Genomic DNA, 18,154 nt, shown 5'->3' on the forward strand with positions numbered 1-18,154 from the left:
TGTATACAGTAATATAACCCCCGGCGCTGTATACAGTAATATAACCCCCGGCGCTGTATACAGTAATATAACCCCCGGCGCTGTATACATTAATATAACCCCCCAGCGCTGTATACAGTAATACACCCCCCCCAGTGCTGTATACAGTAATATAACCCCCCCAGCACTGTATACAGTAATATAACCCCCCAGCGCTGTATACAGTAATATAACCCCCCAGCGCTGTATACAGTAATATAACCCCCAGCGCTGTATACAGTAATATAACCCCCAGCGCTGTATACACTAATATAACCCCCCAGCGCTGTATACACTAATATAACCCCCCAGCGCTGTATACACTAATATAACCCCCCAGTGCTGTATACAGTAATATAACCCCCCAGCGCTGTATACAGTAATATAACCCCCCAGCGCTGTATACAGTAATATAACCCCCAGCGCTGTATACAGTATAACCCCCAGTGCTGTATACAGTAATATAACCCCCCAGCGCTGTATACAGTAATATAACCCCCCAGCGCTGTATACAGTAATATAACCCCCAGCGCTGTATACAGTAATATAACCCCCAGCACTGTATACAGTAATATAACCCCCAGCGCTGTATACAGTAATATAACCCCCAGCGCTGTATACAGTAATATAACCCCCAGCGCTGTATACAGTAATATAACCCCCCAGCGCTGTATACAGTAATATAACCCCCCAGCGCTGTATACAGTAATATAACCCCCCAGCGCTGTATACAGTAATATACCCCCCCAGCACTGTATACAGTAATATACCCCCAGCACTGTATACAGTAATATAACCCCAGTGCTGTATACAGTAATATAACCCCCAGCGCTGCATACAGTAATATAACCCCCCAGCACTGTATACAGTAATATAACCCCCAGCGCTGTATACAGTAATATACCCCCCCCCCAGTGCTGTATACAGTAATATACCCCCCAGCACTGTATACAGTAATATAACCCCCAGCGCTGTATACAGTAATATACCCCCCCAGTGCTGTATACATTACATGGTACATGTGAGGGTTAACCGTGGCCCCTGCGCGTGGCTTTCTCTATCTGTAGGTTTCCCCAGGAGCTGAATGTCGGGAAGGTCAGCGCGGAGGTCATGTGGAATCTCTTCTCTCAGGATATGAAGTACGCCATGGAAGGTAAGAGGGCAAAACGTCACTGATGGATGTCAGACTTACGGAAATCGCTTTACACGAGCCGTCCGCGTCAGGCCCCGGGGGGGGACTCGCTGGTTTAGCTTAGTAAGCGGAGTCTGACGCGTTTATTGGGGAGAATTCTAGCGATTGTACATTTTCACTGCTGCTTTTGTTTAGCGTGGGGTCTGTGACGCCTTTCGCAGTTTAGTTCATTTGGAGGGTCCGGCACACGACGCGTTTCACAGCTGATGTATTGAGGTAGTGATTTGGGTTTAATAAATGTGACTTTTATGAACATAAAAAAAAAATATATGAAATGGAGACCCCCAGACCGCATCCTGTATGTGTGAAGCGGGGCATTTTATTCCCTGGTGTGAGGGTCTGACAGCTAATGCCCCTCTTTATGGGGGGGGTAGATCGGCTCCCTGTGTATTGGTTTGGGGCAGGTATGTGGCTGCGCATGGAGGGACACGGCGCGGGCCCCTGTGTGAGTGGGCGAGGTATTCCGGACCCTCTGAGTCATTGGTGGCTGCGGGGGGCTCGTTGCCTTTGTAGATTAACCTCTCGCGCTCTGCCTTTGCTGCCTTTCAAGTGACTGCCGTGAAAATCACGTCTCCAGCTTTCAATTAACAGCAGCTCCGGGCGGCCGCGCTTCGCTCCTTCTTATTGAAATAGTTTCTCAATTAGCGCTGGGGGTCTGTGACCCCCGAGAGAGGCTGAATCCTAATACGCATTAACCCCAAAACTGAGGTTTAACTCTTTGCAGACTGCTCCAGACAGGACCGCATGTGCTTGCAGCCAGATGAAGGGAGATGAGAGGCTGCGGGGGGGGGTTGGCGGAGAGGCTGCGGGGGGGGGGTTGGCGGAGAGGCTGCGGGGGGGGTTGGCGGAGAGGCTGCGGGGTTTTTCTCTCTTTCGCCCCCCGGGGTTTGCTCCTCTTTGTTTGCGGGTTATAGTTTCTGTGTCCTCTGTTGAGTGAGTGTCCCGGCTTTGGATGGATCCCGGCCCCGCTGTGGCCCCCGGTTCCTCGGTATCTTCTCTAGTTTGTAGCGACGGTTCTGTAAGCCTTTGAGCTGGAGGATTAGCCCCCTGCAGGGGTAAAAAGGGTCACATTATGGAGGTTGTTCTCATGGTGTTTCTGGACAGGCAGGTGGGGGGGGGGTATATTGTCGATTTGCCCCACGACTCTGATGCCCCCTCTGTGTGGGGACGCGTTGGGTTTGGGCTCCCATCACTCTGGGTCACCCTTCAGAGAAGAAGACACGTTTATAACACGCGTGATACGTTATATATAATACGTTGTGTGTATTATACCCGCGCACTAACCCCTCGTCTCCTGTCTTTCTCCAAGTCCTGGATAAAATAAGCGCTCTGCACTGGTTAAGCGGTAAGTCCCTCCTCGGCCGCGATCCCGCTTAGGGCCGCGCTCCCTTCTGCAGGCCGTTCATTCCCTCGGCTTCCCCCCGACCGGCGTTAGACTACGTGCCTGCGCAACAGACTGGGGGAATCGCACCGCAAACCGCGCCAGGCAGGGAGTGTAATGCCTTCCATTAGCCTGCCCTGTGAGCTGACGCTTTATTTTCTGCTCTGCTTCTGACGCTGAGGACACAGAAAGGCCGTGATTGTTGCCCCCGTAGGCTTATGTTTTTATGTTATATACCCTATTCCAGAACGGCCAGGAATAAAGTAAACGTCTGGATACTTCTGATCCAAAAGAAGCTTAAAAAAACCCCCAAAAACAACAATTAAGCTATTCTTTTGGATTTGGCCAAAAAATCTTTACTGCCCTCGCTGTAAAGAATCCCTTCTCCTGTTGCGTATAAAATCCCCGCTCTTCCCATCCCGACGACCTCTTTGTACATTTCTGTTAATGAGCGGCTCACGGGGGAGGTATTTATATCGGGCCCGCACATATTTATACAACGTTATAATATCCCCTCTAAGGTGTTTTTCGGGGGTATGTAGAGGCAACTTTTTTAATCTCCTGCACTCATTAACGTTGTGGCCTCCTTTGCACTTTTTCCCGTTCTATGAAGCCCTTTTTAAGGGCCGGTGCCCAGAGCTGAATATCCGCTCATAAAGAGGCAGCAGACCTCCTCCTCCCGGTAATCCGCTCCCCGTTTTATTCATGCTATTATCTTATTGGCCTTTGCAGCTGCTGACTGGCATTGTGCACCGCCGCTGAGTCTCTTTCCACCGTGTTTTTCCCCCAAAACAAAATCTTTCTCCTCCCCCGCTCCTTATTGACCCTTTAGCTCGGCCTCCGTCCCCTCGCGTGTCGCGGCCTCCGTCCCCTCGTGTGTCGCGGCCTCCGTCCCCTCGCGTGTCGCGGCCTCCGTCCCCTCGCGTGTCGCGGCCTCCGTCCCCTCGCGTGTCGCGGCCTCCGTCCCCTCACGTGTCGCGTGTCGTGGCTGATCTCTCTCTCCTGTATCTCAAGCTCCTGCCGTCTTTCGAATCCGCATGATGCATTTCATGGGTGGTAAGAACACGCGTGTCTAAAATCATGTAGCGAGGCTGAGCGCCGGCGCCTTCCCTGTAGCCCGCTGTGTAGATTCTATAGCCTCTACTAATAGCACCTATAGAAATGCTTTATACGGGGATATGTACCCTATATAACACGTATATAGACGTTTCCAGGCTCTAATAACCTATAGATATGTAGTATATATAATTCACTCGCCGGGTAATAGATGCCGCGTGCAGGGCTATACTGGCCTGTAGCTCATATAGGCTTTATATAGAGGTTCTGCGTAAGCTCCTTGTATGTCATTATGTGTAACATGGGGGGTGGGGGGTATTTGTGTTGTTTTCCTTAATAAATTAAGAATGGAGAATGTAAATGCCACACGGGCAGCTAGAGCCAGACCACAAGAATCGGGGAGCTCGGATAGGTTTCATGTAATTGGCCCGGTTATGTTTTGGTGTAATTACAGCGACCAAGGGATTTCCCTTCTCGCATTCACCGGAATCCTGATACATATAAAGGCAGGGTAACCAATCCCTATGTGTATCAGAATCTCAGCGGTCAGCTCACAGTGAGCAACAGCTGAATGTGCCAGAAGTGACGGCTTCTCACACACGAAAAAACTCTCTTTGAGCTCCTCTCCTCCTCATTCAGATGATGTCCCTCCTCGAGCCGGACGCTCTAATTCCTCGGCATGAAGTCGGACGCTTTCTTTTTTTTCCATCCCCCTAATGGTTTGGCCCAAGGAGCGCGGGCAGCGCATGAAGCGGCTGTGTTTGGGCCGTGTGGGAGCTGCGGTTGGGAGGGCATCGCGGCAGCTGGGGTTGGAGAGAGGAATGGCGCTGACCGCGGCCGATGCGTCACCAAGTCATATTCATGGCATCTTTAATATTAATATTTGGGTAAAAAAAGTGCCCCGGATTCCTGATGCCCCTTCTGCCTCTTCAAACCCCCCAGTGCCTGATTTTGTATCACATGACAAAGAAACGTTCCCTAAAACGATGGCAAAATCTTGGATGAAGAATGATTTCTGGGGGGGGGGGGCGCCGTTAATTAACAAGGGTCTTATTATATATCGGGGCATGTGGGCCCGAGCTGCCCAGCCCTGCAGACCGAGCTGAAGCTTCTCTTTTCGTTCCCCCGCAGAGCACGAGAAGCATCGGCTGTGTAAGAGTGCGGATTACATGAACCTGCACTTCAAGGTGAAATGGCTGTACAACGAGTACGTGCAGGACCTGCCCGCCGTGAAGGAGAAAGTGCCCGAGTACCCAGCGTACGTGCCCCGCTCCCCCCCCCGCCTCTCCGGGGGGCTTCTGTTAACTCGCCTTTACACTGTGTGATACAGCGCTACGGAATATGACGGCGCTATATAAAATAATAAATCCGCTGTGCTGTTATATACAACAATATTTGGTATGGAGGGGGAGGATTTTGGCAAAATTGGGTTTTATGCAACCTTATTCGGCATCCGGTCTCCGCCAGTACGGGACCCCGCGAGGACCAGACACGAAATGTGCACAAGCCGGGTTACTTTACCAAAATCTGGTATTTCTTGCTTTATTTGCGCGTCTGTAGTCGGGGTTAACCCAGTTACTGGGAGCATCATGTAAAAGCAGTAAGAGGAGTAATGTTTGGGGCTTCCGCGCTGTACATGCGCGTAGATACATTGTTGTTCCGCCCCGTCTCACTGACCGCGTCCTTGTGTTTAGGTGGTTCGAGCAGTTTGTGATGCAGTGGCTGGATGAGAACGAGGAGGTCTCTCTGGAATTCCTTCACGGGGCTCTGGAACGCGACAAGAAAGACGGGGTACGTCATCGCGTCCATGCGCAACAACGCAGCCAGCGACCCCGGGGGCTTCAGGTCCCTGACACACATTGAGACGCGTTTGTATTCAGCTATCCCGCGGCATGGAACGTTCAGCGCAAGTGAATGTCTGCTCCACGCGGGGACCGCTACATAAAGATGTCTCTGCTTCAACATTCAGGCTCCATTTTTAATTATCCACAAATAGCGTTTCATGCTGATTCTCGTCAGTTCAGCGGGCGCCGGATCCGCTGTTCTTTGAAGGTCTTCTAAAAGATCTCTGTAAATGTGATCCTCCGACAACCCGCGAAGATTAAAACTGTCGGGGTTGGGGGGGCTGCGCTGCCGACAGAAATTTAGATAGCGATTTCTCTGTTGCCCGGCATGCAGTCGTTCCGGAGAATTCCAGGTCACCGTTTACAGTATTTCACCCGCCGTCACGCATTCTGTGCCGCTAATCCCATCCAAGGACAGCATGCCCACGAGTGCCGGGGGGGGGGCAGGGGGCTATGGGGCCTGTGCACCGGCTCTGATTAGTATGAACAGAAAGTAAGTAGCCAGACAGCGTGCCGGTAGCCAGGCGCAGGCGGACATGCGCGTCAATCCCAGCCCCTCTGCTGATGGAATGCAAATTGTAACACAAAGACTCGTAATGATCGAAGCGCATTAAGCAGGACGGCCGCTGCCAGCAGGCCCACTAATAACCCGGCGGGGGTTTAATTAATGGATAATGAAGCAATCAGCGGGAAGCGAGGCGGACGGCGCGGGGATTATTAAAAGGTTTGTTTGCCCGGCGTGCGAGCGCGGAGCCACTTAGCTGCTTAACTATTCATCCGCTGGAAACCGGAGAGTCGCCGGGTCGCCAGAATAAGAGCAGCGGTGCCAGAAGTCAGCTGAGCGCCAACGTGGGACTGGCGGTGTTCGATCGAGGTTTGGGCTCAGAAAGCTGTGGATACTCGTTACAGATCGCGGTTTTCAGTAAAGCGGTCGCCGACCGGTCAGCCGCCGGGTCGTTGCAGGTCGTCCTGAGAAAGCAGCCTGTAACGTGTAACGGGCGAGCCGCTTTCTCTAAAACGCTGGGGCGTTGGAACGATGCGTTTTGCTTCTTAAAATGCACGTTAAGTATCTAGTGGCGCATTAAGGACTCCGTGAGAAGACGTTTGGAAGGAAGGAAGCCCACCTAGAGGCCACCAGTTTATGGGACATTCAGAGTAGTTGGCCGTCGGGCGCTGTGTAAACTGCCGGCTTATTTAGGTACCTTTTTTCTTTTCTGTGAATTTGCAGTTTCAGCAGACCTCGGAACATGCGCTGTTCTCCTGCTCGGTGGTGGACGTCTTCACCCAACTCAACCAAAGCTTTGAGATCATTAAGAAGCTGGAGTGTCCGGACCCGGTTATCGTGGCGCACTACATGAGGAGGTTCGCCAAGGTAAATGCTGTCCGGGGGCCATGGATTCACTAGTGTCCGGGGGCCATGCATTCACTAGTGTCCGGGGGCCATGCGTTCACTAGTGTCCGGGGGCCATGCGTTCACTAGTGTCCGGGGGCCATGGGTTCACTAGTGTCCGGGGGCCATGGGTTCACTAGTGTCCGGGGGCCATGGGTTCACTAGTGTCCGGGGGCCATGGGTTCGCTAGTGTCCGGGGGCCATGGATTCGCTAGTGTCCGGGGGCCATGGATTCGCTAGTATCCGGGGGGAAAGATTAGGACCTGAGTGGGTCAGGCTGTCCAAGCCAGGGCCAGACGCTTCATCCATGTTGACCGTTGTGCATTCTGAGAGCCTGACGTTAGCCGGAACTCGCAATAGAGCGGCTCGTCTTTCTACGTTCTCGTACCTGCATCTTCTTGGTTCCGATTGTTATTCCTTATGGGGTAGGGCGGCCATATTTACTTTTGAACTGCCGATGCGTATGGAAACCGTGTGTCGCCGAGCCGTTACTCTTGACTCTTTTGCAATAACTTTGTTGGGCGCAGATTGGGTGAGTGAATGCGTTTGTGTCTCTGTAGACCATCAGTAAAGTGCTGCTCCAATACTCCGAGATCCTCTCCAAGTCCTTCCAGTCCTACTGCTTTAAGGAGAAGCTGGTGAGTGTTTCATATCCACGGGTGGAAGCGTAACGGGTCCGGGCGGCTCCCGACACATTGTCTCGCGTGACCTCCTTTCCCTAGTTTAAGTTGTAGACCTCTGTGCTTTCCTTTCTTCTCTGTGGGCTTCTCCTGTCTTCTCTATCCCTTCCCTCTCCTGCCCCCACGCTTTCTCTCCTCTGTACCCCAAAGTTCAGCTAACTGGTAATAAAGATTCTGAGTACCGTCACTAAGCAGGCCGGCTCCTTCGGCGTGCTGGAAAAGCTGCGACGAGTTCCTCGCCGTTCGTTGGTCATCGTGTCTCTCTTCCAGCCTTGTATCCTGATGAACAACGTCCAGCAGCTCCGAGTCCAGCTGGAGAAGATGTTCGAAGCCATGGGCGGGAAGGAGGTAATCTTTACCCGCTTTTACTCGGCCGGCCCGGGTTCTCTGACTCCAAAAGACGGAAAGCTGGTCACGCCGGGTTTAATTGGTTTATGTGTTTGCATGGGGGGGCCCGTCGATGTCTCCCCTCCTTGGGGAAATTGTGTCGCTGCCGGTAATGCTGGTTGTGTTGCTGGCTTTGTTTTGTGTGTTCAGCTTTTATTTTGCTCAGCTTTTTCACATTTCAAACCCAAGCATGCGCGATATACGCCGGTCTGGGAACATCGTGTCCGTGCCCCTCTTTATCCTATGATCATGCCGTACCTGGGGAGTTCATAGGATTTCGGTAGCCGTGGCCCCTCGCTCTTTCATGGTCTTTACCTTAACAGATGAATCGCGGAGCTATAACGGCCCCTCTCCGTTGTGTTCCTCTTTTCCTTCTGGCCCCGGCGCGCAGGTTGAAGTCAAAGCTGCCCTCGCGCCTCTCATGCTTCTGAGTAAAAATAAACCTCCCCGCGGGGAGCCGGCTTTCTTTATTTGGAAACGGAGATGCAATGTTCTGCTCCGGAGCTCGTTATTTTACCAGCGGGGGGCGCCTTTCACTTGGGTCAAACGTATGAATTTGCGTTCCTATAGAGGAGACGCCGGCACGGTTGGATGCTGCCGGTGCACCGGTGGGCGTTAAGGGACGCCGACGACCAGACGTTTGGATGATGAGCCTACAAAGGCCATTCCGGGTCAGCCTGGAACGCCACCAGCTCACCGGAGGCCATTATTCTTTCTCCAGGGATTGGCCTCGGTCTCCAGCCTGACCCCTCGTAAAGTCTATCGATGAATCGCGCTGACGCTAAACAGACCGAGGGGGCAATTCTATCGCATCCAACGGGGCTTTTAAGAAGAACGGGGCTTTATTTTAAAGCAGGAACGTTCCTGGTGCCCCACCTGCTGCTTACTATTTCTGCCGGACCCCAAATGATGACCCCGTCTCGTTACTTTGGGGTTATAGCGCCTGTAACAATAGGAATGTAAAACAAAGTATTAAGTAACCTCCAATCATACACGGCGGCGCATGCTGTGGAAGCTTTAATGCGCATGAAACGTTTGTCTCGAATCCTGATTCTTTATACAGACCGCAAAGCAGAACCCAAGTCTGTGCTCGTTGGCCACGTCTGTATAGTCTGTGCTCGTTGGCCGGGCCGGGTCTGTATAGTCTGTGCTCATTGGCCGGGCCGGGTCTGTATAGTCTGTGCTCGTTGGCCGGGCCGGGTCTGTATAGTCTGTGCTCATTGGCCGGGCCGGGTCTGTATAGTCTGTGCTCATTGGCCGGGCCGGGTCTGCATAGTCTGTGCTCGTTGGCCGGGTCTGTATAGTCTGTGCTCTTGGGCCACGCCACGTCTGTATCGTCTGCTCGTTGGCCAGGCCGGGTCTGTATCGTCTGTGCTCATTGGCCAGGCCGGGTCTGTATAGTCTGCTCATTGGCCGGGCCGGGTCTGTATAGTCTGTGCTCATTGGCCAGGCCGAGTCTGTATAGTCTGTGCTCGTTGGCCGGGCCGGGTCTGTATCGTCTGTGCTCATTGGCCGGGCTGTGTGGCGGGGGTTCTCACCGCGTGTCGCTTTCTCTTTCCAGTTGGATCCTGAAGCCAGCGACACGTTGAAGGAGCTCCAGGTGAAACTCAACAATGTGTTGGACGAACTGAGCACCGTGTTTGGGAACAGGTGAGTGCAAGAGTGAGTGAGGGCTCAGCTTAAGTAACCTACGAGTGAGTGGGTACTCACCTGGCCTGAGCAACCAGTGAGTGGGAGTCTCTGACCCCTAGTCCTGGCTCTCGGTAATATTTCTGTGAGACCACAAGGGCCACAGGGTGCCCTGAAAGCTCAGAAGGTGCTGAATATCCATGCGCAGACCCGAGGCTTCGTACGGGCGCTGTGATGCGGTCTCTGAAAGGTTTCTTTTCAGGCGTCTCTGTAACGTTTGAGTCGGTGACGCTCTCCGTGTCTCTCCCTGTCTCTCCCTGTCTCTCCGTAGCTTCCAGTTCCGCATCGACGAATGCATTAAACAAATGTCCGAGATCCTGGGCCACGTGAAGGGGACGGGGAACGTGGCGGCCAACGCGAGGAACACCGTGGCGCAGGATGCAGACAACGTCTTACGGCCGCTTATGGACTTCCTGGATGGGAAGTGAGTGAGAGAAGGGTCTGCGACCGGGACATTTCACCGCCTCCCCGGTCACTCATTGAGCGGCCACCGCAAGCCTATAGTGCCTACTCCATCTCACCATGCACTCTCGTATATGACAGTCTGCTACAGAGCAGCACTCGCTCCGTAGCCCTCCGTGCCCCCCTCTTCCCCTCCGCACGCCCGCTCTTCCCCTCCGTAGCCCTCCGTGCCCCCCCTCTTCCCCTCTGCGCGCCCGCTCTTCCCCTCCGTAGCCCTCCGCGCGCCCGCTCTTGCCCTCCGTGCGCCCGCTCTTCCCCTCCGTAGCCCTCCACGCACCCGCTCTTTGGATTTGGAGGCCGTGTTCCGTGTTTTCCTGTTCTTCTGTAATTGCCCCGTGATGTGATGGAATGACACGTGGGGTGAAATCGTGGCATGTAGCGGTTTTTGTTGGTGTCTCGGCAGCCTGACGCTCTTCGCCACGGTGTGTGAGAAGACTGTGCTGAAGCGCGTCCTGAAGGAGCTCTGGAGGGTGGTCATGAACACCATGGAGAAGATGATCGTTCTGCCTCCACTCACGGACCAGTCGGTGAGTGTGCGCTGCCGGTAGTGTAACCACGCTTATTAACGCGGCCTGGCGAGTGTCCTTTAGTGCGTCTCCCGGGCATCCCATTGATGCTAGTTTTGGTAAAAGGAGAGATTTCCAGCGTTTGCTCGGACGCTCTGCCTGTCGTTATAGAGCTTGACAGGCAGTTATAGAGCTCTGCTCCTCTCCCCGTAATGTCTGTAATGTCTTTTCTCTCTCTTTTTCCGCCCCGTGTTCTCAGGGGACGCAGCTGATTTTCACGGCGGCGAAGGAGCTGGGGCAGTTATCCAAGCTGAAGGTGAGTCCCCGCGGGTCGTCCCCTGCTTAGCGTGTCCTCCCTGTGCGCGTGAATCTCACCCGGCGCCGCCGTTCCTCGTTCACGACAGCGGGGGAGGTGTCAGGCGTGTACGTGGCGTGTACCCTGTATGTCGTCTGTCGTTTATCACACGCACAGAACGAGTATTTATCCGTTGGGTTACGAAGCGCCTGGCACAGTCTAGAAAATAAATCAAAGATTGAAACGCGCAGATCGGAAAGAAGCTCCGTAGCCGTTGAACGCCAATCCCCATCATCCTGCCAGAGGATTGTGTGACTTGTAGTTCCGGAAACAGAATGTGAAGCAGAGCCATAGAAACGCGTTATCCCGTACGGTTTATAAGTCGCCGGCGCGCACGCGCCTGCCGTCCCTCCGTTCTGCCAGTTCTTGGGGTGCTGATGGCTGATTCTGATTGGGCTTTCAGGATCACATGGTGCGAGAGGAGACCCGGAGCCTGACCCCGAAGCAGTGTGCCGTCATGGACCTGGCGCTGGACACCATCAAGGTACGTGGCGCGGCGGGCGGGAAGGACCTGGCTGTTGGCGTCCGTTCTGTCTGACGGGACTCGCTGTCTTCTTCCAGCAATACTTCCACGCCGGCGGCAGCGGCCTCAAGAAAGCCTTCCTGGAGAAAAGCCCCGAGCTGCAGTCTCTGCGCTACGCGCTGTCTCTCTACACGCAGACCACGGACACTCTCATCAAAACCTTCGTGCAGACGCAGACCGCGCAGGGTGAGTTACGGCTCCCCCTAGAGGCAGGCGGCACTGCCAGGGCAATGTGTGCCCCACCGCCGGCTTTTCCTATAACCGAGCGGGGCGTTTAGAAGAATAATGGGGTTCATTTACCCCGTTTAATTTATAAAGCCGTTTCCTGCTGTTTCTATACACATTATCGGGGCTTTTCAGGCAGTAGAACCCTGCGATCCCCTCATACCCCGCAAACATTCTGACCTCCTAGAAAAGAGGGATACGGACGCCCTATGAATTGTTTTATTATAATCTCCACACTCTAAAGTGTCAGGAAGTGACATCACTTGCGATATCTGTGTTACCTGGCAGGAAGTGATGTCACTTGCGATATCTGTGTTACCTGGCAGGAAGTGATGTCACTTGCGATATCTGTGTTACCTGGCAGGAAGTGATGTCACATGCGGTATTTGTGTTACCTGGCAGGAAGTGATGTCACTTGTGATATCTGTGTTACCTGGCAGGAAGTGATGTCACTTGCGATATCTGTGTTACCTGGCAGGAAGTGATGTCACTTGCGGTATCTGTTACCTGGCAGGAAGCGATGTCACTTATGATTACTGTCTGATGTGGCAGGAAGTGATATAATTTGTGCCGTCTGTCTCCTCCTGTTTGTAATTCTTTCTTCCTTTCTCCCCGCCTGCTCTCTGTTGGTTTCTTGGCTCAGTGTATTATGGGAAGGGTATTAGATATACAGCTAATGAGGACATTCTTCCCGACGTGGGTACGTTATATAGCGCTGCTTAGCTAGTACGGACCCTGCCCCCCCCACCTGTTACCCATGCGCAGCCAGCCGAGCAGAAACCCCACACGCTGGTGACATCGGAAAACAGGGCACTTTAGAAAAATAACCCTTTATACGCATTTTAAAATGTAATGAAAAGTATCTATTTTTATTTATCTTTATTTTATCTTTATTTTATCTTTATCTATCATTCGTGTGACGCGTAATTCCGCAATTTATCTATTTAAACTTATAGCTAAACATATATATTCTGCACTCAGCTTCGTCTCCGCCCCTGTATAATGTATAGATAAATCAGCGAGCCGGCCCCCTGTATAATGTATAGATAAATTAGTGACCGGCCCCTGTATAATGTATAGATAAATCAGTGACCGGCCCCTGTATAATGTATAGATAAATCAGCGAGCCGGCCCCCTGTATAATGTATAGATAAATTAGTGACCGGCCCCTGTATAATGTATGGATAAATCAGTGACCGGCCCCCCTGTATAATGTATAGATAAATCAGCGAGCCGGCCCCCTGTATAATGTATAGATAAATCAGTGACCGGCCCCCTGTATAATGTATAGATAAATCAGCGAGCCGGCCCCCTGTATAATGTATAGATAAATCAGTGACCGGCCCCCTGTATAATGTATAGATAAATCAGCGAGCCGGCCCCCTGTATAATGTATAGATAAATCAGTGACCGGCCCCTGTATAATGTATAGATAAATCAGTGACCGGCCCCCTGTATAATGTATAGATAAATCAGTGACCGGCCCCTGTATAATGTATAGATAAATCAGTGACCGGCCCCTGTATAATGTATAAATAAATCAGTGACCGCCCCCCTGTATAATGTATAGATAAATCAGCGAGCCGGCCCCCTGTATAATGTATAGATAAATCAGTGACCGGCCCCTGTATAATGTATAGATAAATCAGTGACCGGCCCCCTGTATAATGTATAGATAAATCAGTGACCGGCCCCTGTATAATGTATAGATAAATCAGTTTCTCCCGGTGTTGTCCCGGCCCCCTCGGCCCTCTCTGTGCGTAGCGGTGATTTGCTCTGTGGGTAAGCGGCTCTTTGTGCCCCAGGCTCCGGCGTGGAGGATCCCGTGGGTGAAGTCTCCATACAGATAGACCTCTTCACCCACCCCGGAACCGGCGAGCAGAAGGTGACCGTGAAAGGTGAGACTCGCTGCCGCGCGGCCACTAGAGGGCGCCGGCGCCACACGCACTCTTATTCTATACGCTTCGCTCGTTAACCGCTTTAATTGTCTGCCTCGTTACCGTCTTCCTTTTTCCCGCCATGTGATTGGTTCGTTCGGCTCGTTGTCACAGTGGTGGCGGCCAATGACCTGAAGTGGCAGACGACCGGCATGTTCCGGCCCTTCGTGGAGGTCACCATGATCGGCCCCCACATGAGCGACAAGAAGAGGAGGTTCACCACCAAATCGAAGAGCAACAACTGGGCTCCGAAGTACAACGAGACGTTCCACTTGTGAGTGAGGGGGGGGCTCGGTGCCACGTAACACTCAGTGAGACGGATAGATTGCAAGCTCCTAGCGCCAAATGTTCTGTGTTAATATTAATTGTTCAGAGGCCCCGGTAGAATCTGTACACACACAATATATATATATACGGTAAATGTTTCCGGCCCTGCGCGGCCCCCGCTTCATCTTTTGGCTGTAACCCTTTATTCCCCGTTCTTTTTTTCCTCCCCAGTATTTTAGGGAACGAGGACGGGCCGGAGTGTTACGAGCTGCAGGTCTGTGTCAAGGACTATTGCTTCGCCCGCGAGGATCACGTGCTGGGCATCGCCGTCATGCAGCTCCGCGACATTGCAGAGAAGGGCAGCTGCGCATGCTGGTGCCCCCTGGGCCGGCGGATCCACATGGACGAGACGGGCCTCACCGTGCTGCGGATTCTCTCCCAGAGGACCAACGACGAGGTGGCCCGAGAGTTCGTCAAACTCAAATCCGAGACGCGCTCCGCGGAGGAGGGGAGCTGAGCGGCCCCCGCGCCGAAACCAGAGGGGCCACGAGGAACGGAACGCCATCGCGGGATCGTCACGGAAACCGGTGAAGGCCGGTGTGGAAAAGGAGGATTTCCGTTGTGTATATAAATTATTTATAAGGAAAGCGGCCGGTGATGGAGGCCGAGGAGTCGTCTCTCGGAAGGACCCGGAAGCTTCTGGATCTCGTTTCTCTCCCTCTTCAGAAATAAGCTGACGCTCGGCGGCTCTCGCTGGATTTATGATATTTACGGCCACGCGAGGCCCCCGTTCACCAAGCCGAGGGCCGCTGCCAGTGAATTATATAACGGGGGTCCGCACCGCGACTGGATAACGTTTCGCTGACACGTTTATTTACGTTATTTTCAGAAAAAGATGCTTTTAACGATGTTTTAATTATTTTTTTAAATATGGAAATGTCATAAAAGGAAAAAAAAAAAAAAAAGGCTTCGTCGGTCGCGCGTGATTTTACGTTCGTGGGGTCCCCGGGGGCCACATGGTAGCTGCCGATACCCGGCTCTGCTTCACTGCGGACAACCTGACCGGGGTCCCTCTGCCCTTGTGGGGGTCCCTCTGCCCTTGTGGGGGGTATTCTTTAGTCCTGATGCCAGTATATGCCCCCCTCCATGTGCCATAATCTGCCTGCGTGACTTGTGTTCCCCTCCCCCACACTTTTTTGGGGAAATGTTGAATTTTCGATACTTTATTTTTTGCACTACGTGGGGGGATTCCTGCCCTCCGCCCCGGGAAATGGGTAGAACAATATTTTTATGATTTCCCCCCCTGGGGCATGTGGTGGGATCTGCCCCGGACGCGGGCATCTTGTGTGTTGGTGCAGCTGGACGATCCTGTGAGAGCCGAATGTATCATACAGGAGGATATAATGTGTCTGTTTTCCGGAATGTGCCATCGTTACGCAATAGTTTATCCCGTAATAAATGATCAGATAACCGCGCGGCGTCTCTGTCACTCTGTCAACTCAAGACTCCACGCCCAGAAAAATGCCTGTTGGCAGCTACTGCAGGTGCCCGGCTCTCAGGTTTAATTATCAAGATTAACATTAAAAGGGATCTCAATACCTCCGACTCGGGGAGAGAGACGAGGGGATGAGGAGAGGAGAGGAGAGGGGAGAGGGGAGGGGAGGAGAGGGGACGGGGAGAGACATTTCAATACATAAAGGACAGGAGGGAAGTTTAACTTAAAGGAGGAGAAAAGTTACAACAAGAGAGCGGAATCAAACACTAGAGAGTCAGAGACAGAGATGGAATGGGAGGGAGTTTTACTTTACTGAAGGGGTGGTGGATAAATGGAGCAGCCTCCCAGTAGAAGTGGTAGAGGGTAATACAGTGAGGGGATTAAACATGCATGGGATAGACATACGGCTCCTGAATCTAAGAGGAGACCGACGACTGATTAAGGTTTGGGTCTTTACAGCAGGAGAAACGGTGACTAGACGGGGGCCGGATGGGGCCGGATGGGGCAGGCTCTGGAATTCTGAAGGTCAGATTTTGGGCCCCCGCTCGAGTGTGGATGGGATTCAGGGATTGGGGCGGAATGTCGCTGACCGCCGGCTCAGTGTATAAAAGTCTCCAGATTGCGATGAGAATGGCCTGCTGAGGTTAGAATTTTACCACCTCTGCTGTGAAGCAGATGTTCCCTCTCTACTTTTTAATGCTTATAAAGCAGGGAGATCATCCATAACGTACTGGGAGCGAAAACACAGCTGGCAGTCTTATATATGATCAGTGGGGGGGGTTAACTCTAGACTGTGTGACCCCCTCAGATCATGACGGAGTCAATATGTTTAGAGCTAAAATACTCATTTTTATATATTTTCTGTATCTGACCCAGAAAGAGTCTCCCCGTCGGCTTCCGGCAGTAAAGTGACGATGAAAGAGCGGATAAGTAAATGGGGAGGAATAATACAGATCCTGAGCACAGGTTGAGGTGGCTTTATTATAAAATAGACAAAAATATCCAAACGCTAAAATAGTCAAAAATGAAGTGGGTGGAGCCTGGCCGATGAGCCCCTCCCCAAAGTGCTCTTAAAAACGTGATACTTTGGACACGAGCCGGCCCTGTATTCTAAAAACACCCAATGAGTGTAAAGCCCCCGAAAGGTCACCGAGTTTGGGGTCCCCACAATATTCCTCACCGAGGGGTAGAATCTTTATTAATATTAACAGCTGGGGCCCTGCAAACATGCGGTCGGGATCCAGTACTGGGTCATCACATGCCTGATACTGAGTGAAGTCACCTGAATTCAAGCAGGGATCCCAGCTGTGATATAGCAGGGAGAAAAGCACCAGTCGGGATTCTCAGATATCATTAAATCAGAGGATCTGCCCCATTCACCCCGAGACCCTGAGAATCTGCCCCAATCACCCCGAGACCCTGAGAATCTGCCCCATTCACCCCAAGACCCTGAGAATCTGCCCATTCACCACCGAGACCCTGAGAATCTGCCCCATTCACGCCGAGACTCAGAGAACCTGCCCCATTCACCCCGAGACCCAGAGAATCTGCCCCATTCACCCCGAGACCCAGAGAATCTGCCCCATTCACCCCGAGACCCTAAGAATCTCGCCATTCACCCCAAGACCCTGAGAATCTGCCCCATTCACCACCGAGACCCTGAGAATCTGCCCCATTCACGCCGAGACTCAGAGAACCTGCCCCATTCACCCCGAGACCCTGAGAATCTCCCCATTCACCCCGAGAATCTGCCCCATTCACCCCGAGACCCAGAGAACCTGCCCCATTCACCCCGAGACCCTAAGAATCTCGCCATTCACCCCGAGACCCTAAGAATCTCGCCATTCACCCCGAGACCCTGAGAATCTGCCCCAATCACCCTGATACCCTGAGAATCTCCCCCATTCACCCCGAGACCCTGAGAATCTGCCCCATTCACCCCAAGACCCTGAGAATCTGCCCATTCACCACCGAGACCCTGAGAATCTGCCCCATTCACGCCGAGACTCAGAGAACCTGCCCCATTCACCCCGAGACCCAGAGAATCTGCCCCATTCACCCCGAGACCCTAAGAATCTCGCCATTCACCCCGAGACCCTGAGAATCTCCCCATTCACCCCGAGATCCTGAGAATCTGCCCCATTCACCCCGAGACCCTGAGAATCTGCCCCATTCACCCCGAGAATCTGCCCCATTCACCCTGAGACCCAGAGAATCTGCCCCATTCACCCCGAGACCCTGAGAATCTCCCCATTCCCCCCGAGAATCTGCCCCAATCACCCTGATACCCTGAGAATCTCCCCCATTCACCCCGAGACCCTGAGAATCTCTCCCATTCACCCCGAGACTCTGAGAATCTGCCCCATTCACCCCGAGATCCTGAGAATCTGCCCCATTCACCCCGAGACCCTGAGAATCTGCCCCATTCACCCCGAGAATCTGCCCCATTCACCCTGAGACCCAGAGAATCTGCCCCATTCACCCCGAGACCCTGAGAATCTCCCCATTCCCCCCGAGAATCTGCCCCAATCACCCTGATACCCTGAGAATCTCCCCCATTCACCCCGAGACCCTGAGAATCTCTCCCATTCACCCCGAGACCCTGAGAATCTGCCCCATTCACCACGGAGACCCTGAGAATCTCCCCATTCACCACGGAGACCCTGAGAATCTCCCCATTCACCACCGAGACCCTGAGAATCTGCCCAATCACCCCGAGACCCTGAGAATCTGCCCAATCACCCCGA

General features: G+C 52.8%; 1 protein-coding gene across 3 annotated transcripts in view; it reads left to right on the top strand.

Annotated features, from left to right (window-relative positions):
- UNC13B (unc-13 homolog B) overlaps positions 1-14,853 on the top strand; it is a 121,150-nt gene extending 106,297 nt beyond the window's left edge. For 2 of the 3 annotated variants that reach the window (XM_053448412.1, XM_053448422.1), the window contains 15 exons: positions 1,086-1,171; positions 4,779-4,905; positions 5,342-5,438; positions 6,720-6,863; positions 7,442-7,519; positions 7,832-7,909; positions 9,510-9,598; positions 9,909-10,061; positions 10,503-10,626; positions 10,865-10,921; positions 11,364-11,444; positions 11,522-11,669; positions 13,514-13,606; positions 13,760-13,919; positions 14,144-14,853. In XM_053448412.1, coding sequence (XP_053304387.1) covers positions 1,086-1,171; positions 4,779-4,905; positions 5,342-5,438; positions 6,720-6,863; positions 7,442-7,519; positions 7,832-7,909; positions 9,510-9,598; positions 9,909-10,061; positions 10,503-10,626; positions 10,865-10,921; positions 11,364-11,444; positions 11,522-11,669; positions 13,514-13,606; positions 13,760-13,919; positions 14,144-14,429 — 1,801 coding nt within the window. In that variant the 3' untranslated portion in view covers positions 14,430-14,853. Of the gene's footprint in view, positions 1-1,085; positions 1,172-4,778; positions 4,906-5,341; positions 5,439-6,719; positions 6,864-7,441; positions 7,520-7,831; positions 7,910-9,509; positions 9,599-9,908; positions 10,062-10,502; positions 10,627-10,864; positions 10,922-11,363; positions 11,445-11,521; positions 11,670-12,351; positions 12,409-13,513; positions 13,607-13,759; positions 13,920-14,143 lie in introns of all 3 variants that reach the window. The other variant, XM_053448431.1, reaches the window with a different exon arrangement.
- Positions 14,854-18,154: the final 3,301 nt, after the last annotated feature.

The sequence above is a fragment of the Spea bombifrons genome, chromosome 1, assembly GCF_027358695.1.
Source record: "Spea bombifrons isolate aSpeBom1 chromosome 1, aSpeBom1.2.pri, whole genome shotgun sequence".
Lineage (NCBI taxonomy): Eukaryota > Metazoa > Chordata > Amphibia > Anura > Pelobatidae > Spea > Spea bombifrons.